At 34.4% G+C, this 22,999-nt stretch overlaps 2 protein-coding genes across 7 annotated transcripts in view; one reads left to right on the forward strand and one right to left on the reverse strand.

Annotated features, from left to right (window-relative positions):
* Positions 1-1,891: 1,891 nt before the first annotated feature.
* LOC128217787 (uncharacterized) lies at positions 1,892-13,681 on the reverse strand. 5 transcript variants are annotated; one of them, XM_052925174.1, is made up of 6 exons: positions 8,576-8,724; positions 7,082-7,160; positions 5,996-6,053; positions 4,407-4,631; positions 3,217-3,281; positions 1,896-2,284 (listed from the first exon to the last, which is right to left on the reverse strand). In XM_052925174.1, exons 1-5 carry the CDS (start codon positions 8,602-8,604, stop codon positions 3,217-3,219), a joined length of 456 nt encoding a protein of 151 aa, XP_052781134.1. In that variant the 5' UTR covers positions 8,605-8,724; the 3' UTR covers positions 1,896-2,284. The 5 variants fall into 5 exon arrangements, with proteins under 5 accessions (XP_052781133.1, XP_052781134.1, XP_052781132.1 ...); XM_052925172.1 differs by lacking the exon at positions 8,576-8,724 and adding an exon at positions 13,009-13,677 and having other exon boundaries at positions 1,901-2,284; XM_052925170.1 differs by lacking the exon at positions 8,576-8,724 and adding an exon at positions 13,009-13,669 and having other exon boundaries at positions 1,902-2,284; positions 4,407-4,553.
* A 2,378-nt stretch (positions 13,682-16,059) lies between these two features.
* LOC128217541 (suppressor of tumorigenicity 7 protein homolog) overlaps positions 16,060-22,999 on the forward strand; it is a 50,349-nt gene continuing 43,409 nt past the window's right edge. For both annotated transcript variants that reach the window (XM_052924739.1, XM_052924740.1), the window contains exon 1: positions 16,060-16,238. In XM_052924739.1, coding sequence (XP_052780699.1) covers positions 16,088-16,238 — 151 coding nt within the window. In that variant the 5' untranslated portion in view covers positions 16,060-16,087. The remainder of the gene's footprint in view (positions 16,239-22,999) is intronic.

Here is a 22,999-nt window from a genome sequence, read left to right on the forward strand (position 1 = left end):
AGTCCAAACACATTGCAGACACTGGAAATGCAGGCTATTATTTCTAATGCACCATGCAAAACCATAAAAAATAAAGTATTTTAACTTTAACTGTTTGATTTCAACGATGAAGATATCTACATAGTTAATAATAAATATTGCACATAATAATGAAACATAATTCAATTCGGGCAACATTTTTGCCATGCACATATGAACTTAGGAAACAACAACTTTCTTTTCTTCATGGTCATATATACGCATGGTGCATTCGAAGGTAATTATTAGTATATTCTTATAACTCAATCTCAATTTTATTGTTTGTATGTCTGACACATTTGTTTGTAACACAAGGTGAATTTTCAATGTACATTTACCATAGCTTTTGTCATTAACATGTATATGTCTTTGTCAATGATTCAAATACATATTGTAAGTTGTAATCATTTTATTTTGTATTTGCAGCGTTCAATATTTCATGTATTTTTATTATGTGTATGACTTATGTTTTGTGCAGCCTTCCATGTTCGATGTTAATCAAATGTATATGTCATGTATGTAGAGAAATGATGAAAAATAAAATAAAAATATAGTATTAAGTTAACTGTACATATTTGTCATGTTCTTACTTCACCTTAAACATATCAATAAATCGTATTTCGGTTGAGAACAGGAGAATACTCTTATTGGCTAAATATTTAAAGGAAATTCTTTTGTCAAAAAACTCATTATTTCTAGATATAATTTATAGTTTTTGGCAATAATGTGTAAAATCATCAAATATATATGAATATTAAAAATAAATACAATAGCAAGCGTCTTTCGGTAAATTTCTATCATGTTTACTCCAGTTTAACCATATCCATAAATCGTATTTCGGTTGATGACGGGAGATAACTCTATTTGACTAAAAAAGGGAAATTCTTTTGTCAATAAAGTCATTATTTTTGAATATTTTTTTTATAATTTTGGCTACAATGCGTATAATCATTATATATACAAGAGTATTTAAAAATAAATGCATTAGAAGGCGTCTTTCGGTAACTTTCATGCGTAGTTCGGTAATTTTATCCGTCTTTCGGTAAATAATCGTATTTCGGTAAGTCTAGGGACCCATCAATCCGGACATTTCACAAACGCTTCAAAATTATACGCAGCGGTTAACCCCCTTATTGGCAAAGCAATTATGACCCCTGTGTTCCCAAAAGGGGTAATGGTATTTATACAGCAACGATTCCTAATGTGAAGTTCAAAAGTTCAGGGGTTTCTAACTTTCAATGTGATCATACCTAGACTTTTACATTTCTTAAGTGTTAACGGCTTTATTTTAAGACTATGTATGGCTTAAAATGGTCAATACTCGCTCTGTCGGCCTGGAAATAGCCTGCCGAAATTATTTTTTTAGCACATGAGGCAATATAAACGTGAATTAGTGGTCCCTTAACTTTCAGAGAGCAATACCGGAAACTTTGAAAATCCAGTACTACTTTTCTCTCCCGTCTATATATGCTTCACATCGGACACGTTAAAACATGGGAACCATTCGAAACACGAGTAATGGTTTTTCATCCTGCAAGCAGCTTAGTCGTTGTTTACCACTTTGCCACCTCTTCTTCACACAAATACCTCCAAATTAAAACAACAGCAACAATGCGAGTGCGGGGAATGGGGTACTACTAACAACACCACAAAAGCAGACGGCAACTGGTCTCAGATGTTGTCCTTCATAAAGGAAGTTGTGGAATCGTCAAATCGACTTTCTGAGTTCTTTGGAACCATTTCATTTTTAATTTTGCAATTTTATTCAGGGTTTGTTATGTCAAATACACCTTTTTTATTGCAGTCGAAAATAGTAAATGTCTATACTTCTTATCTTTATGAGGAATGCTATCAGTAATAAGCTTTTTGGACCAGACACAAAGATATCAAAATAAAACATGTTAATAGTTGTCGTTTATTAAAAAACAAATACTGATTACATTTGGCCAAGGAGCTTTTCTGAAAGTCCCGTTACCCTTCCTTTAAAACCATGAATTTAATTTAATTTAAAAAAAAAAACACGTTTTATTTACATACACATTAGAACAGAAGACTAAACAACAACAACAACAACAACAAAACATATATGCTTTGGCATTAAAATCAAAAAATCAATTTATAACATAGTTTTTTGTAGAATAAGAGTCATGATATTTAAATCTATAATACTGCTAAAACGATTGTCTGTGTTGCGTTGACGCTTAACTTCTGGGTGCGTTGCCCACGCCAAGGACTGTCTTGTACGACCCGATGCCGTATTTCCCGACTGAAAATAGATACACGTGCATCAAATATATCTTTATATTTTTTAAGAAAGTGATGATAGGAATAGTGACTTATAAATTGATTTGGAAGACAAACCCATACTAACAATACTCAATAGATATTCGTGCGAATATTTTTTATATATCAAAGTTTAATTTTATGATTTTATAGAATCATAAGTATACTGAGCATAGCTTCCTATAAAAAGTTACCAACGCGTTACTTATTTATATATAAGTACTTCTAATATCTAAACTGAAAGAGCATGGTTATATGATAGCTAAATATATTTCTTTTTTCACATGCATGTGAAGCGGTTTATGCTATAGACGTATTACGATATAAAATGTTAGAAAACGATACCAAAACTACAAAAGCAAATCTGTTTAAAACAAAAACGAAAACGCAATGTTATTGAAATGAAATATAGCTTTGACACAAAAGACATCCGTGGACGTACGCCAAGCCACTGAAAAAAACACTTTCCTGTGTCAAACTTTTCATTGAATGTATTAACCATTGTCCAATAGAAACAGAACTGTTAGCATCGATACCCTTGATTTAATGGTTATAAATGCATTTTTGCGAATCGAATAAACAAACAACAACATTTAACGTTTGAAATCCGTTGGCCGCATGTTAGTTACTGCAACATGAAAAAATTAAAACATGGCTCTTTGCATTAAAGACAGGCATCTACTGAAAAGATCTACAATGACTCACTTTGTTTTGAAAAGTCGGACGATTTAGAATTTTTGCTCTCCTATTTGGAGGAATAAAATATATCTACTTCCGGTTAATGTTTAAGTATATAAAGCTGACTCAAAAATCTGTCCGACAAATCAAACAGCATGTAACTTTCTGGTACGTAAAACAACATCTAGACAAAAGGCACCCTTTCTACGCTGGCTCATTTTGCACATATAAAGCTACCTATTTCGGCATAAATCTTCGGGCCCGGGGCATTAGGCGTGGGTCGGCAAAAGAATATTTCCAAACTGAAAACATTGCACATTCAAACGTGTACAGGAAGGAAAGGGTGGAAACTTTAAAAGCGGGCCCCAATTTCTCGGAAACTTCTTAAGCTTAACAGGCTTAAGTATCTTATTTCAATTAGCCAAAGTACATACTTAAATTGAATTTTGATAAATGAAAAATGGTTTATTGTGATTATCATAAAGCTAATTCCCATCTAAAGTATAAAAACTCTTAAAGAAGTAAATATTACGCAAAATATTGAAAATGAAAACTAGTGAGCTTTGCTTAATCATGATATAAGAGACTTAAGAAGTTTCGAGAAATCGAGACCGGGCCCGAATTTCTCAGCAATTCTTAAGCGTAACTCACTTAAGTATCTTATTTCATTTAGCATAATTACTTACTTTAACACGATTTCATAAAACAAAAAGTATTTAATCTTTTTTATCTCAAATATTATTTCCTTTTAAAGCCTTAAAACTCTTTAAAAAGAGAAAATTACACAATCAAGCGTGCTGAGTTTGATCCTGTTATAAGGCACTTAAGATATTCCAAGAAACTGGGGTCAGGTGTGTGTTTAATCTAAAAGCCAAAGAAAACACACTATTATGAAACAGTTGTGTGTTTTATGAAGCTAGCAAACCACAAACATCAGTCACATTATCAAAGATTTGACTCGCGGTAAAACTAGAAAGTGTGCATTTACTTGAAGAAATCGCTGAATCTTAAGGCCACACCAAAATATTTGAGCGATTAAGATACATTGAAAATGTTCTTTAAACACATGGTAAAAAATAGTCCTAGCTGTCGCTTACATAAATGTTCTTATGTGTGTTTTTTTTGCATTTTTTGAAAAAAATAGGTTGAATGAAAGATGGACTTTAAAGCAGCCTTAGAATTTTTATGTCACCATATCACGTTTTCTTCCACAACGCACAAGTGGTTGATTTTTTTCCATCTAGTTTTGAGGCACAATATTTTGCTTTTTTAAATTTTGTTTTGTTGCCATTCACACCAACCTTTTAACTGAATCTAATCTTAATATAAAACGTGAAACAGTTTATTTGAATCCATGGATTCGAGAACAGTGCTTAAAACAAACACAATATGATCACAAGAAAATAATTAAAAAAAGAGATACTTACAGCTGGTAGGTTTGGGTCTTTCAATAAGCCAGTATCTGAATCCATCCCTCGCCCTCTGGTTGAAAGCGCTTCTGGTCGACTCCCTACTCACCGAGTTCCGGGGACGTGTGTACATGTAACTGCCAGGCATGGCTCCCTGAAGCGCGTCTGCAATCAGATCATCGAATGTTTTGTCGCTCAGTTCGCTCGTCCGTCCGTATCCGCCTCGTGCATAATTTTGGCGATCTGCAATGACCGGGTCATCCGCGGTGAAGATTTGGTCAACCAATAAGGACCTCCACCATTGCAACCAGCTATACCGAAAACAACACTTTCACACTGCACACTGATGATACGGACGGAAGAACGAACGGACGGAAGACAAGCGAAGAAAGACATCATTGATGCGAGCACATTAGTAGATGGCGATTCAAAATCGATGAAAGTGCAACTGTCCAAATAGATACGTAATAAAATTGTTTCTAAACGATATAAAGGTATTTATCATGATATTGACACACAAGCAAATAATGGAACTTATTAATGCAACAAAAACACTTTAAACGTATATGAGAGCATCACAAGCGGAACCCAATGCTCATCTGAAAGGGGGCATAACTCAATCACTATCAAAGACAGAGTTATTGACTTTTCTGCACATGCGTGTATTGTAATTGTGATTTGTATACGAAGTTTCATTTAAATATCATAAATGCTTTAAGTTATGACTGTGTTTCAAGTTTTTGCACGCCATTTATAGTTAACCAAGTATCCAAAACGTGCAATGCTTGTAAACTGGCTGTGGAAGGCAAACATTCGACAGTTTCCAAATTTCAGTTTTCATTTAGTTTTGTGCAAGGGTAATACATATATGTCATTTGCCATATGCGTTGGACTATTCAAGAGTTAAGTTGAAATGCTTTTTGAATATGAAAATGTGTTTGTACAAAATTTCCTGACTATTCAATTAACAATGTATTGCGTTGTCGTTATGATATATTGTCATGAAAAAAAATTGGGAAAAATGAATGAATGGTGACATTAATTCACTTTATGGTTATAAAATTGTAAATAGACTTCTAAAAACGGAATTAATGACAACAAAGTCACAAGATGTTGATTTGTGGGTAGTGGCGAGCATTGTTGATTGTTGCCCCCTGAAACCATTTCTGTTCTTAGAACTTTCGCGTTGGAATACAAAGGCTTTTTTAACTAAATACTTTAAAGGCTTGAATCGTAAAACTTGCTAAGCTGAACGGATGCATATACATGTACATCATGCTTGCTCAAGACTGAACCTTCAAACGTGTGTGTGTGTGTGTGTGTGTGTGTGTGTGTGTGTGTGTGTGTGTGTGTTGGTTCAAACTTACTTTTACAATGTGGCAGTTCCTTAATCAGTGAAACGTTTTCGTGAACAGTAAAGCAAATAGTTAATTAAGCACAAAACGTTGAGCTGGTGAGTGAATGATAGACATTTGTGTGATGATTGTATTTCGATTTTTAAAGTAACTTTTTCGTAAAAGGTTATACATTTGCACAAGCACGAGTAACGCAAAATATGGTTTAGATTAATGTGAAGAAACCATCGTAACCATCGACTGTATTGTTACCCATGGACATAGGAGCTCCAATGCCGTCCGGGTTGTCCAGGGATCGGTACTGGATAGCCTGAAAATAAACGCTTCGTTAAACACCTTAATACATACTGCAGTACAATTATTATGTAACATTGTTATAGAAATAATGAAGATTCGTTTTTAAGTGGTTGAACCCTGCGAACTTGCCGCTTTGTCACGGTGTCAAACTTGGAATTGGTCCCTTGTTGTCACGGAGTCCACACCTTGGGAGTGTTGTCACGGGCACAACCTTGGAATTGTTAGCATTGTCCCGGTGTCCATCTTGAAATTGTCCACGCTGTCACTGTGGCCAAATTGGAATTGTTAGCAGTGTTGCGGTGTCAACTTTGGAATTGATACGCTGACCACCTTTGAATTGGCCGCGTCGTCACGGTGACTACAATGTAAGTGGCCCCGTTGTTAGAATTGGTCGTCGAATCTACGGTGTCCACCTTGGAAATGGCAGCGATTTCACGGCGCCCGCCTTTCAATTGGTCGCTTTGTCCACTTTGGAATAGTTAGCGATGTCACTGAGTCCATCTTGGAATTGGACTTGTTGTCCCCGTGTCCACCTTAGAACTGATCGCCTTGTCCCGGTGCCAATCTTTGAATTCTTTGTGTGATTCCGTAGTCCATCGGTGAATTGACCGCGTTGTCCCGATGTCATGGTATCTATCTTAGAATTGGTCGCTTGTGTACGGTGTTCACCTTGGAATTGGTCACTTGTTTACGGTGTTCACCTTGGAATTGGTCGCTTGTGTTATTTGCTTTGGTGTAAAGTTGTCCACTTTGGAAGGCCACGTTGTTCATCCCGTTGTTCGACCAGCGCCTGATCATTTTGGAAAAACGGACACCGCGGCAAGTATTTATGGTAGAGTTTGCGTTGGCTTTTATAAAGCCAATGGTTATCTGCAGATTCCAGTAAAAGTAGGCCTGACTTGTATTTCTTTTAACTTAATAAAAAGTGTTGTACAGTAATATGCTGTGTGTTAGTTTATAAAACAAGTTTGTTTTTTTCTCAATGATAGTGATAAAATGGTTATTTAAGGAAACTCATATGCAAGAACTAGCAGTATATACCCTCTGTTTCATCTTAGTCCAGTGGTCAGTGCTTCGCCGAGGCTGGGCGACAGGGTCATAGCGGGACCAGAAGGTCATTCTGCAAACAGAAAATAGATTCAAATTCCGCATTACATTGTGTAATTACTTCTCTTGAAAGTGGTTTGAGGAAGATCAAACTTGTTCATAAATGGAGACTTTCATCCTGGGCACAAAATCCAACCAGATTTCGCACAAGCAATTTGCAATATGCACCATGGAAAAATAATTATAGAATGAAAGAAAAAAAAATGTGCATAAAGATAGAACACAATTTTTATTGAACTATGTGAATGGAAATTGATTTCAATTACCGGCAATGACAGCAAATTTATTTAAAACCTGGAGAATAATTTCTCTATATACAAATACGTTTTTGGAGAGCATATATCGGATCTACATGCGCATTAAAGAACTGGTTTGATCAATTCGATCGACGCGATAGTGTTATCTGCCAGTTATAGAGACAATGCTAAGTGTTCGTATCATGAATATAATAGGTATAAAATAAGGTGTTCATTATGGGTATTTTCTACTAGTATAACTACATGGATGATACATGTATCCTCATTCTGAAAAAAAGTACTTATTTGTATCTTATGTACTTATTTTGCAATAATTGAAATATAATTAAAATATGAAGTTCTTTTTTCGGATAAAACTATAAAAATAAACATTTTTTTTCTCTTATTTATATCATATACCATATAATATCGATATGATTTATAAACTGCTGTTTTTTTAATAACGTTTAGAAGTATTTGTAAACGATTTTTCTGAAATGAAAGATTAAATACCCACCTTAAAAGAACTTGACTTGCAACTTAAAGAGTCTTATATACAGCAGAGAACTGGCAGTCAAAATGTAGGTCAATAATAATAACTGAACAGACTTAGAAGAAGTTGCCTTGACAATAACAATGGTGACGTCACTGAATATATAACGTCATTGATTACTTGACGTCAATTCGAAGCAAAAACAAAACGGTTATTTTGAAAGCCAACTTTGTAAATAAAATATGAATCTTGAAGAATAGTTTTAATTTTAATTTACTTATAAAAAAGGTTTTTTGTTAAAAAAAGGTTTCAGATTGCGAAGTGCATTAGCTTTTTTTTAATCGACTAGTTTTTTGTTTTTTGTTTTTTTGTGTGTGTGTGTGTTTTTTTTTTTTTTTTTTTTTTTTTTTTTTGGGGGGGGGGGGTAACGGATGAGAGTGGCCAAGTGGTATTGGTGCCCGCCTCTCACCCAAAGAGGTCGTGGGTTCGATCCCCACTAGGGGTACTTTCTCATTACCTCTCAAAAAGCGCACCAGTACTCGGTTCTGGCCAGGACTATTTGGACTATAAGTGATTCTATAAAATAAATTAGTATACACTCAAATTCTTAAAAAATGGCATGTCCAACAATTATACCAGGCAGTACAGATGCCAAGCACTTTATCAGATAACTTATACATAGCAACACACATAACTTGCCTTTTCATGTCCTCGTATGTAAGAGTCATTTTGTCTTTCAATGCTTATATAACTCCAAACTAAATAAGCCAAGAAATTTTACGTAAATATTGCACTTAATTTACAAAATAATAAATTGATGTAACTTAGCTTAAAGCTTCATTAAACTATAAGCGCCATGTTTCATAGAAGGACTAATTAAACCTTAACATTTTAACACCTTTTGATTTAAGATAATTGATATTATGGGGGTAGTCAGATATCTGCTTGTTAAGCAAACTTTAAATAAGATCTTCGTCGGTTGTATTAAATGAATAATAAGACTGGGTCTTTAGTTTCAATTTGTATATATGAAATAGGACAATACATACATTTTGAAAGGTTACCCCTATAGGATAAATTCCACAATCGCTGCGCTTATAACATTTGGCAAGCTATCAAAGAGAAGTTTTTTTGATAAATAAAAAGGAATAGTGAGAGTTGTAGAAGTCGTAACCCGGTATCAATTAAATTCAATAAATTCAATATATCTATTATATGTCACCGGAGATTAATGTCACCTTTATGTTTGGGATTTAAATATCTGTATGTTAGAATGGATATCGGCCATAACTTGCTGAAATAATCTTTAATCTAGTGTCCTTAATCCATTGTTCGCGATGTTTGTTTAGTCTGCGATGAAAGTGCTCATGTTTTAAACTATAATAACCGAGTTTACGATTAGATTGTAATTATAGTAGAGCTTTGATCAAACATACATGCTGCTATTATAATTAATGTGTATTTGAAATTATCCGGCCAAAGCAAGACTTGCTGTGGTAATGCTATAAAGCAATATGTTTAAGACATTTCAGATCCTCAAATATACACTTGAGGTAAAAATGCGTTATTTCTTTTCTTCAATCAAATCAGTATAATAGCAAAAACATCAACAACTTTTTCATCGTTAGAAAATTGCCTGTTGCCGACCCTATTTATTCCTCCCGTCCCTACACTTTTTGAGCCGTTATTTTTTTGTAACCACTGTACATAATGTGTGCATTGTCTGAGTGAACATGTTAAAATTTGACCATTTTATATTTACAGTCGAACCCCGTTGGCTCGAACTCTTGGGGACAAGCGAAAATACATCGAGCCTCAAAAAGTTCGAGCAAAGCGGGAATGCTTACATTCAGTATAGAGAAATCGGTCCTTGATATCCAGTTCGAGCTAAGCGAATTCGAGCGAACGCAATAGTTTCAACAATAGTAATATACGCTGATATAGGGCGGTTTGGTACAGAATCCCGGTTTAAAAAATAAAAAAGTTATGCTGCCTACCTACTCTTTATTTATATTATTATTTATTCATTTATTTTGGCGGTGTAAGTGGAAATAGAGAACTTCTTTGACCTAGTGGTGTGAACACTTATTTATACCCGCGCTCGGGTCTGGCCCATTCCATGCATTCTGCGAGTGCTCCGATAAGGTTGTTAACTTAGTCATTTTATGTTTTTGAAGCATTGTGCACAGACATAATATAACCGTGTTTAGAGCTACCCTGGCCTCAATTTCTCGAAACTTCTTAAGTCCCTTATAACAGGATTAAGCTAAACTCACTATTTTTGGTTTTCAATAATTTGGATAAAATTTACTTCTTTAAGAGTTTTTATACTTTAGATAGGAATTATCTATATGTTAGTTAAATTAAACCATTTTTCATTTATCAAAATTCCATTCAAGTATGTATTTTGAGTAATTGAAATAAGCTACTTAAGTCTGTTAAACTTAAGAAGTTTCGAGAAAAAAAGGCCTGGTCCTTTAACGTGCACCAGTGTATACAGCAAACATTGTAAAAAGTGCATTTAGGAATATACTTAAAATAACGATTATGCTTGCCATTGATGTTATTACACATTACAACGTAATCACAAGCGGATGTGGAGAGAGGGCCAGCCACCCTCCCCCCTCCCCCTAAAACCGTCCAAGTTTACTTTATATTTCAATATGGGAGAAAAAAATATACACTCAAAATGCACAATTTCCGACTAGATAATGTTATTGTTAAAATTTTCTTAAATTTTGAGAGTGAAAACCCGAATCCCCCATGAAAACAGTTTATGACATATACTTTCGATCTCTAACGTCAATTCTTGGATGCGCCCCTGGTAATGATTCCTATTTACTTATGTACCACCAAATTAGATGTGCTTATGTTCGATGATAAAATATTTACATGGGGTTAACAACTACCAATGAAAGCTATAATAGTGTGCAATTTCATATTAACGTTTCCCACAATGACGATTAAAAGCATTTGTATCTTTTTATAATTACATCCTGTAAAATGCCTATATGCTTTTGCTGTGATAATATGAGAGTTAAATGGTTAGACAAATTGAAAAATACCCTTTTGACGCCCATTAAGTAGTTAACATACAATCGCATCTAAGAAATGGCTTAACTTTAGAATATTTTAGCAAACATCGTTAAAGTATTATATGAATTAATAAATGGAAAGATACATACTCATTTCCAGAGCAAATATGTGATATAAAAGTTAGATTACTTTGATTTTTCTCACCAGCAATAACGCTAAACTGTTAAAGCTGCGCTCACTAAGATTGCCCGTTTTGACATTTTTCTTTAATTTATTTGTCTTGGAATGAGCCAAATTTTGCATATTTGCCTCGAAACCAATGGTACAAGACTGCTGACAAAAGTTTAGATCGCAGTGCTTCATATTTGTCTTAGAAAAAATATGCTTTATAGCTAAAAGCGTTACTAGCTGTTTAAAAAAAGTGCATTTTTCGAAGTTTTCAAAACAATTCAGATCTGTTAAAGTATGAGTTATCTGTTATATTACGAGTTGTCTAAAATGACAAATGATGCTAAAATTAGCTGTTTCTGAGACAAAAACTAAAAAAGTGTCAAAATCGTCAGTCTGTGAGAGTGCAGCTGCAGATATATATATGAACAAAAATAAATGAACAAAATGGTATATACTAGTTTGTTTTAGCTCGTTTGGGAAGATAGTTGAATACTGGTTTAAATCTTTCTCGGGTCCTCTTCCTGGGGAGAAACCGTGAGAAGAAAGGGTGTGAGGACACTTATACCACTAGACAAATCTAATCCTGAACAGTACCCATTCCTGACCACTATTATATACAGTCATGGTTAATTTTCTTTGTGTTTATTTTATTTCATATGACATGCATATGTGATTACCCCGCAATAATACCGAATCAGAGACTTCAATCATTGTTTTGTTTTCGTGTCGTCGTATGTCGTCCAGTTGTCAACGTTAATCCTATGAAAACATTCGTACAGACATATAAATACGATCAGAGGTTAAATATTTCATTTCTATTGACAGATCTCCACTACTTATCTTGGCAATATACGATTGTATGTTCGATCCACAGGGGATTAAATAAAACTTTAACAATGATAACTTGTATTTACGTTGCCTCTTATACAGTAAGCGTTATTGGAGGTTTTGTTGATTTTCCTCTTACAGGTTTTTGATTACGCGACAATTCAAAAGTGCTCTGTAATTCTTCGGTAGAGTTTCTTTTTGTTCCAGAGTCTATATTTGCACTGCAATCTACGGGAGGTAAGGATATCTGATAGCATTCGAATGGAAAATAGAACAAGAAAATGCACACATCATTCAAACTGCAATATATTTTTTTTTCATTCTGCGAGTGTCGATTTTTTATTAGATTAAAATGGAAAGTAGTTCGTAACATAATTTAAAGTAATTTGAAACTAATGAAATTAGAGGAATACATGTCAGTATTTGAAACGATAAGATTCCATGTTCCTAATCGAAAATCAATTATCCAATTACCCTGCACAACGTAAAAAATGCACATGTTGTAGCCGTTGAACTTCATCCCAAGCTCAGTGCAAAAATGGCCAACCAGATCTTTCCCTGTTACAACTCTCCCATGCCCTTCTTTTTAAAATCATTTAATCAACAATATGAACAAAAAATATCTTTCTCTTTCCTTATCACAAATACAAGAATGTGGGTTAAAATTCAGGTGTTAAAATCGCATTTACTTTCTTAATACCCAAAACTTTTAATAATCAAATTATTGTTGCATAATCTGTTGGTATATATAAATATATCAAGAAAGAAAATACGATTTTTAAAAACTTTAATATATATATATTTGAACTGTGATAAAACAGATTCGATTAAAGTTTTTAAAAATCGTATTTTCTTTCTTGATATCCAAAACTTTCATATATAATAATCAAATTATAGTTGCATAAACTGTTGGTATAAATGGTATATAATAATATCTGAGCTGTGGCCAAACAAGATTCAATTCAGGTGTAAAACTCGTATTTTCTTTCTTAATACCCAAAACTTTTTATATAATAATCAAATATTAGTTGCATAAACTTTTGGTATAAAATGGTATATAGATATATCTCAACTGTAATGAAACAATATCCACTTACTCTGTAGTCCTGGGTCTTGGTACCAAGTAGGAGTCCGTCATGTTTGCGTTATTTCCTTGTTATAATTTATAAAAGTGCCAAACTAACCAGAAGTTTATTGACAAATTAACAGAAAGGAGACAAACTCTTTATCCCCTACTTATAATGCATGTCACATTAAGCACAATGTTTGTACAAATTAAGCACAGGATTTCTGAGGCCTTATCGAACTTTCAAATCGATCCAACTGTAAAAATAATATCCAGAATACAACACACGGTAGCCAGACCAGGTCTGTTGGCTAACTATATCTTATAGGCGCTTAAGTCCGATGGATAAACCCAGTGGGGTTTAATACTCTGAAAATCTTCGTAATGTGCACGGGTATAATTCACTTCGCCGTTAAGTGTATGTTGTCCAAGCAGTGTATGTTTCTTTTACGCCGTTTCTTTTTTTAAATTAAAGCCAGTAAAATAGTGCACAAAAGGGAATGATATAAGTTTAAAAGCAAGCGGTAGAACTTCTGTATTTGTTTGTTTGTGTGTCCGTCTATATGTGATCAAAATAAAGTTGTTCCATAAAGTTCCACCGTTTCTTATACCACCGTGCATAAAACGTACGCCCGACGTTTGGGAATGTTTTAATAATTCACAATATGCATAAATCATGGAATGAATGCCAACCAGTATCAATGTATCAACAAACAAAAGCTAGACTAATGACACTTGGTGCGCTCTGTTTTACTTTACATTCCCAGGCCTGGGACAATATGTACCATTTTTAGAATTTTTTTGGATATATCTTCAGGCATACATTGTTCTTACCAGACTATTATCTTTAGATTAAGGAACAACAAAACATGAAAGCTTTTGTTCCTTTTATGCAATAACAATAACAACCTGAAATGTTTCAAAATTATCTAAATTACGTAAAAATGAATAGAGCTTTGAATATATCATAAACAGGACCTTTATGTAATATTGGCTCGGCTTTCTGACGCGTCTATATACATAATTGATATTCACCATTGTTGAGGCCAGCTTTTTGAATATGTAATAACCAATAAGTAGATTACTACGTTGGTATGATTGTATTAAGCCGATGAAAAGGGTTATAAGGTGAAACAGCTGTACAATGTGGGACAGATACAAAAACAATCCCCAGTTTTGAGTTTTCATTGAAAATAATATATTATACTGTATGCGGTGTATATCTATATAGTGATTATATTGTGTTAGATATTGGAGGACACAAAAATTATCGTCGGACTGGTATTCATGTCCAAAAAACCTTGTCTCCAACTATATCTTTTTGCAATTAAATGATAAATGAATATATTGACAGAGAATACATTGAAGAAACTGATGATGAATATGAATTTGAGAACGTCGACCGCAGTGATGGCAACTATGACAACCAATGGTCGTAGATATATTGATCAAGGATTCTGGGGCGTAGCTAATGCCTAAAAACTTGTAGGCCCGATCATTTCATGTGAGTCTGGGGACTTTTATATGCACGTAACGCACGCTCAATTATATTTGCAATGGTTACAATAAAATCAAGCAATATACCCTGCGCGTAGTTTAAATAAACAACAAACTTGCTTTGGTCAAAATAAAACCAGATTTTGTGTTGTTTAAAGTCTTTGAATATATAGTTTTTAGTCATTTTTCAAAAAAATGTAGGCCTATAAGGCCTATATGTAGCTACGCCACTGATTATGGGTGCAGTAAAAATAGAGAGGCTGTATGTTGAATTGATGCCTTCGTTGTTCTTGTCCTTTCTATCCGGCATGTGCAATACGAAAGGCTATCCTGACGATTCTACCATGGCTGAAATAAATGGTTGTGTCTTTAAAGCTGCTCTCTCACAGATCTACCATTTTTACAACTTTATTTTATTTTATTTTTTGTTTTTGAAAGAGCAAATGTTTGCGTAAACATATTTAAACCAATGATATAAGATTGCTGACAAAATCGTAGTTTTTCATACTTCCGTTCGAAAATGAATGTTTTATGAACGGTTTAGGGAAAATGCATAAAACATAATTTTTGAACTTAAATCATGATAAAAAATCTGCGAACTAAATTTTTGTCAGCAGTCTTATATAACTGGTTTCCATGAATTTTCGGCTCGTTTCAAGACAAAAAAAATGTCAAAACGTTCAATCTGTGAGAGTGCAGCTTTTAACTATAGCCATTAGTAGGCCATTGTAGATGACTTTAATCAGCATTTATCACACCGCATTTATCAAATTTCAACACATTTGGACCCATTCTAAACATAAGCGACACTTTTAAGAGATTTAAATTGTAAGATTCAATGGTTGTTTACATCAGTCCGTACATAAGAGTTCTATTAATTCGTTCAGAGACGGGAAAGTTTATCACCTCCCAATAACAGTCTATCACTGATCTTTACATTCTTACGATGTCCACCTGCGACTATTTTGATTTATAGAAAACAATAGTCACATAAGTGATAACTACCCCCGAACACACATCGACACATTGTTTTTAAATTTATGCTTAAAACCACAAAATATCAATTTTCGAACGAAAGTATGAAAACTGCGATCTGATCTTTTGTCAGCAGTCTTATATCACTGGTTTCCAGACATTTACGCAAAAATGGTTCATTCCAGGACAAAAAAGAAAACGGTCAATCTGTGAGAGTTCAGTTTTATTGTTGACTCACTGATACTGCAACTCATAACTGCTGGTCGGGTTTTTGAATTTTCATGTTTACATATTGACAAATTTACTAAGTTCATATATTAATTAAACGGATCTACACGGTTAATAGACCCGTGTATTTTATTATTATATTTGAAGTTATATTACCGTATGACTGACAAAGCTAACGTGTAAACAACACTTATGTTATTATTAAAACAATGACCATTTATAGTTGTATTACATGAATATGTAACATAAATATTATCTATATGGTAACGATATAATCACTGGCCATAATATTCAAAAAAGGGAAATAACCGCTATGAAAAGTGATTACTCGTTTTGTATATTTTTATGTTCCCGCGGCTATTACATTTGTGAGCAAATTTTACAATATCAAATTATTCCGCACCGCCGTAATGGCCGGTTTCCTGTCAAGATTTTGCGGCCAAATCAAGGGCTGGATTCAATGGTCTTGGACATATCTGTGGGCTGTTTGGTTTATGCTTGTTGTGTTTGTAGTCTACATACTCCGCGGACCTCTGAAATTAAGTGAAAACATGTCATACGGTAAGCGTTTCCTTGCAAAATACTTCCCAATTTCCTTGCATTCCTTCCCCACCCACACACAATTCTGTTGCCACATAGCTTTGTCACGACACTTTCATTGTTGACTTGTGTTTGGAATGGAAATGACATTAAGTATATACCAATTTGTATTTCAAGTTGACAACATAGTCCAAGCTTCTTTGACTAACAGCCCTTTTTCGTGAGAGATACTATCTGATCGGTTTTTATGCATTATGGATGTTTAGTTGCCTCTCCAGTTTGAGACACTAGTTGTTTATAGTGTATTACCAAGATATTTCGTCACACCTATTAGCTTTTTCAGTCTTCCTGAAATTGTAAAAATATTTGCCTGTCTCGGCACATTTCGGGAAGACTGCTGTTTCTTCACCTCTTACCCTTTTGACTGCACATGACAGCATGTGTGTAGGCGTTAATGTGGTAAAGATAATGAGACATTGGCTTGTATATGGTTATACAGCAAAATCTGACTACTTACATCCAGAAAGTGGACAAGTTGAGTTCCTTGGCTGGGTGATGTCCCTGCCGTACCTGCTGTTCGAGCACATTGTCACTGCGTTAACTATTGAAGCTGACAGAAGAAGAAGTAGGCGGTCCTGTCTATCAGGTCGTCCAGTAAAGCAAGCGGATCAGTGAGAACAAATCAAAACAAACAATGACATCAACCACTCATGGGATGGCATTGTCACATCAACATCAATAATGGTAGAGCCAACTTTAGACTGTAGACATCTTGGTCCCCCTCCTCTGCAATGAATTGAGACAATTAATCAGCTAGGATCTACTCACCCGCATCCAATGTAAGAAGTATGCTTCATCCCATTGACGACTCCTAAATGCCGGGACCCACTACATGGAGGATGAGTTTACCACACACAACTACTTTGGATGACCAGCAACATTGCCGAACTGGGACCCACAAGCTACATGACGATGACAAATTAAATAATCTTGCCATATATGTAACATATTGTAACGTTCCGCTGTAGGCGGAAGTGTGTTTATAGTGTAATGTTCTGATGTAGGTGGAAATATGTTTATAGCAGTTGATGTAATTGGTAATATGGCATATATCTAGTTCTCCGTGTGGAGGTTTATGGCCTTTATATAACAGTGTTTCCGCCAGGGCTTTATGGCTTGTCGGGCCCGACGTGCCTTCCGCTGGCAAGGCTTATGACCAACACACAGATTATGCCGACCGTGCAGCGACTAGCCTTATCAAAACAATGATCAGTTTTGACAATACACAGTTTTGCTTCGATTGCAACGGTTGCAACGGTTGACTGACAGCCAGAAGGCGTGTCGGGACTATTACGGCATTTGTATCAGCCATTCAGGATCAACGACAGCATGAAGGCATGTCGGTGAGGATCGACAGTGCTATTAACCAAACTCCTTCTATTCGTTATCAAAATGGGAATGTGTGAAAAACACCACTGTCGTGATTGTGACCTTCATCCCTATAATCACCTATGATTGCAAAGTAAACAATAAGTGTTAATTGATTTCGGTAACATAAATTATGTGTAGTTTTATTTTGTTTATTGATCCCGAGTCCGTTTGTTAATTGTCCTTTTGTTTACCAATTATTAAATTGTAACTGAGAAGCATGGTCGAAGAAAAGATAATACCTATAATACCTATCAAAACATGTCATGTCAACTTGATTTTTTACTATGTTTATATGAAAAAAGAAATCATTCTGTATAAGAATTCCAACAGGATACCGCTCCTGCACACTCCCCTCCCGACATGCTTTATGAAATTCCTCGCGGAAACCCTGTATAAGACCACCTCAGGGTTGGGGTTTTCTCTGAAGGGATCTGTTGCGTCTTTGGCCTCGCATGATACAAAATTATTGCTATATAAAAATGTTACAAAGAAATATCAACTCAGAAACTTACTCATGCACATTCATTATTTATTGACTTTGTCCTATGAGTTTTATAATTTGAATGTGATCCGAAAAAGTTGTGCACAATCATATATGTCACATAAGTAAATAAAAGTATTTTGACTGAAATAATATTTTTTTTGTGTAAGTAATGTATACAATATACTTATTAAATAGTTTTAAAGACCATTGAAGATAACTTCATTTATTTACATTGATAATTTATGCACAGTCATGTGTTACTAAGGTATGGTAAATAATGATATGCAGAAACACTAATGTTTTGAGTAATTAACAACTTCACACACTCATCTGGTCAAAATACCCTGCACCAGGTAAACTAACTAATAAAATAATCTACTTTCTTTTTAAATTTGTGTTTGCTTTCACCTAATACATGATTGGACATAGTAGTTGCATTTATTGCTTATTATAATGATAAGGTTAACACACTGTAAAAATAGGTTGATGAAACAACTACCCATTTTGTACTATAAGATAAGGTAGACGAACTGAAAAGTGATGAAACATCCAGTACCAGTTGATTTTGCCACATATTTTTTCTGAATAAAATCATTGTCAACTTTGGAGTTTGGAATGCAAATGAATGTATAATGACATTAAGTGTATAACAATTTATATTTCAAGCTGACAACATAGTCTAAGCTCCTTGACTACCTGCTCTTTTTGCAATTAAATAACAAATTAGTGTTTAGATGCATAAGGTTTTAAGATTTTAAACAAGACTATGAAACCGTGGGGTTGGATATGGTTCAGGAAGAACCAATCTGATACTGTTACCAGCGGAACGATATGGTATTTTTATTGATACCAATATTGATGCCATGTCCTGTGTTTCTTTCTTTTCATATCATCTGATCAGCAACATTTGGTATATATATATGAACCCTAGAGGCCAGATGAGACATCCCAGGAAATAGCCAACTTCTTGATGAGCAGTCCTAAGACTCCTAATTTGTATATGCTCTTACTAAGGATGTTGGAACAGTGCAAATTCTATACATGTATGACCTTCAGATTATATTACAGTGGTCGAAACTTGCACAAGCCTGCAAGCCCTGCTCTGGTGAAATGCCTTTGGGCTTGCTCAAATTAAGGGTTTTATACAGCAGAGCTTGTTCAAAAATGTATTGCCAAGCAAAAGTATATGAATTCTGGCTTGTTCATCAAAAAGTTGAATTTTGATGACTGATATTACTCACATTAATAATGGCCAAACCTTTTTATATGAATATATTTTATACAGATAATTAAATAATCTAATAAATGGTGTCAATGATAAAATATCAAATGATTTGATTTCATCAGCAAATGCAGTTCGAAGATTGAATTGTACCATTACTTTAATAATTTCATTTAAACTATAGGTAAAAAAATAATGGGATCAATCTAAATGTTATTACCTTGTTATTAAAAAGACCCATTTCTGGTTGAAATAGCCCATGATTGATGTTCTAGTATATGATATACAAAAATATGATAGGAATATCATATGTCATTTAGTAAAGTGATTGAGTCCCGAACGTCTGTTTTATGTCCTCATTTAGTTGCTTGGTTGCCATTTAAGTGACCCAAGGTATTAAAACAGAAATGTGCTTATGGAATGCTTGGTCACTTACCATATACATGTAGCTGTATGAGGGATTTAAATCATCTGGGATGGTTGTAAAGCATTCCAAGAACCTTGTCCTGTTGGTTGTCTGGATAAGGCAGTGGTTACAGGGCTTTTTCTATAGTACCCACGGGTCCGACTATCGGACCCATTCCCAAAGCAAAATATAAGATATTTTTCCCAATCTTCAGAAAAAAATCCCAATCAAAAAAAAAAAAAAAAAAAAAATTCCCAAAATGTCTAGGGTCTTTTTCCCAAAATGGGCAGAAAAAGCCCTGTTAGCACACTCGCTTCTCACCAAGGCGACCTTTTTATTATTGAAAAGATACGGATAATTATGTCAATGGCATTTTGTACTGGTAAAAAGATGTTGCTTGAAATAAGTGTTTTTCCTATAAAGGAACAATCTTTACACATCAATAACTTCCCCTGTCTTATTGTCACAATTTTAAATTACACCCTGATACCTTTCTCCATAGTAACCATAACATGCTTTATTATCATTTGTCCTTTTATTGTATTTATTGTTATCCTGTGCAGTTGAATAATGGTATACTGTTGATGTCTAAAAAGACTCATTCTATTAGTTGTTTCCCTTTCATTTTGCAGCCCTTAATTCAGTTATACCGTAAATCTGAATGCCTTTACCCTGTGACTTGGTATAATATGTCAAACAATGTTTTAGGTTTCAACTTATTTATCTTTTTGGGGTTAGATAATTTTTGTGTGCTCATTGTGAAGTCTGCAAAGCATATAGTTGCAGGGTCGAGAAATAAGAATTTTAATCTTTAAAAAAGAATATTTTTAATAAGACTTTTTTATAAAAGATTTGTACGTGGTTGTAGATCATAGTTACTGTAACAGCAACTTTTACCATTATTTCTTGCATACCGCATGTGTGTTACCGGTCATGTGACCAGTGCTGGATAAACCCATCTTACATACCCCATGTAAGATGAGTCATGCGCAATAATGTGCCACTTTTTATTAGCTCGACTATTCGAAGAATAGGTGGGCTATACTACTCGCCCCAGCGTCGGCGTCGGGTCCGGTTAAAGTTTTAGGGCAAGTTGGGATTTTCACTTATAAGTCCAGTACCTTTCATTCAATTGAGTTAATACTTCACACAGTTGTTCAGGGCCATCACATGATGAGGTTAGATAACTCCTTATTATTCTTTACACAGATTATGGCCCCCTGATTGACTATGAAACTCAGGTTAAAGTTTTAGGGCAGGTTGGGATATTTATAAATAACTTCTATACCCTTTGTTTAATTAACTTAATACTTCACACAGTTGTTCAGGACCATCACACAATGAGGTTACATAACTCCATATTATCCTTAATACAAGTTATGGCCCCTGATTGTCTTAGGTTAAAGTTTTCGGGCAGGTTAAAGTTTTAGGTCAAGTTGGGATTTTCACTTAAAACTCCAATACCTTTCATTCAATTGAGTAAATACTTCACACAGTTGTTCAGGGTCATCACGTGATGAGGTTAGATAACTCCATATTATTCTTTACACAGACTATGGCCCCTGAATGACTATGAAACTCAGGTTAAAGTTTTAGGGCAGGTTGGGATATTTATAAATAACTTCTATACCCTTTGTTCAATTGATTTAATACTTCACACAGTTGTTCAGGACCATCACACAATGAGGTTACATTACTCCATATTATCCTTAATACAAGTTATGGCCCCTGATTGACATAGGTTAAAGTTTTAGGGTAGGTTGGGATTTTCACTTAAAACTCCAATACCATCCATTCAATTGACTTAATACTTCACACAGTTGTTCAGAGCCATCACATAATGAGGTTAGATAACTCCATATTATTCTTTACACAGATTATGGCCCCTGATTGACTATGAAACTCAGGTTAAAGTTTTAGGGCAGGTTGGGATATTTATTAATAACTTCTATACCCTTCATTCAATTGACTTAATACTTCACACAATTGTTCAGGACCATCACCCAATGAGGTTACATAACTCCATATCCTTAATACAAGTTATGGCCCCTGATTGACTTAGGTTAAAGTTTTAGACAAGTAAAAGTTAAGGGCAAGTTGGGAATTTAATAAAAAAAACTTCTATACCTTTCATTTAATGCACTTAATAAAATTCAAAATTATTTACGACCATCTTACAACAAGAAACATAACTCCATTTAAACCCTAAATGTAAATTATGTCCATTGAATAATTTTTTTTTTAAATTTCTTTTGACAGGCACATTTTTACATTCTTAACCAGTTTTTTACCAAAGGAAAACAAGGAGGGCTATTCTATTTGGCCATTGAATTTTTTTTATTATTATTTTTTTTAAATTTTATTTTAATTTCTTTTGAAAGGCATATTTGTATATTCTTTACCACATTTTCATAATTTGAAATCAAGTTATTTAATGACTTGCGTCATTTTTCAGGTGGTGGGAGGGCAGCATTAAAGTCACCTTATGTATTGAATAATTTTAGTTAGGTTTGACATAAATAGACCAAACTTGGTAATATAACATTGTTATTGTATTCACTTCTAAGTCAAAGCGGCAAAGTCGAGCGCACTGTCTTACGACGGCTCTTGTTTCATTTATTGTATGGTTTATGAAAAATATATTATGTCATTTCAATAAAGCGCAATCAAATATTTATGTTTGCAAGACTTTTAATTAAAATTGAAAACACATAATTGTAAAAAACGCTATTTTTAGTTTTTCAAAACTACTGCGCTCTATGATGTCAGTAAACAACGCCGCACACGCTTTTTGGTGTAATTGTACAAAAGTTCGTTTTCAACGTCATTTTTTCCACAAATTGATAAATTTAGATATGCAAGAAAAAATATCAATCATGTGTTTCCAGTCCAGATCGAAAATTCCGACCCTCGGGCAAGCTGCGTGGCCGGTAACTTGGCAAGCCTCGTTACCGGCTTACGCACGTGCCCTCGGGTCAGATTTTTCGATCCGTACCGGAGACACATGATAGATACTTATATTCTCCTGTGAGAGCTTTTTATGCCCCCACAAAGTGGCGGCATATAGGGTTGCCCTTGTCCGTACGTACGTCTGTCTGTCTGTACGTACGTACGTCCCGAAGATTGTTTCCGATCTAATTCTTGAAAACCGTTTGTCCAATCCTCACCAAACTTTAAACACATGTTTGTGACCATAATATCTTGATCAAGTTCCTTAGCCATGGAAATCGCTTTTGTCA

Source organism: Mya arenaria, chromosome 14 (assembly GCF_026914265.1).
Source record: "Mya arenaria isolate MELC-2E11 chromosome 14, ASM2691426v1".
NCBI lineage: Eukaryota > Metazoa > Mollusca > Bivalvia > Myida > Myidae > Mya > Mya arenaria.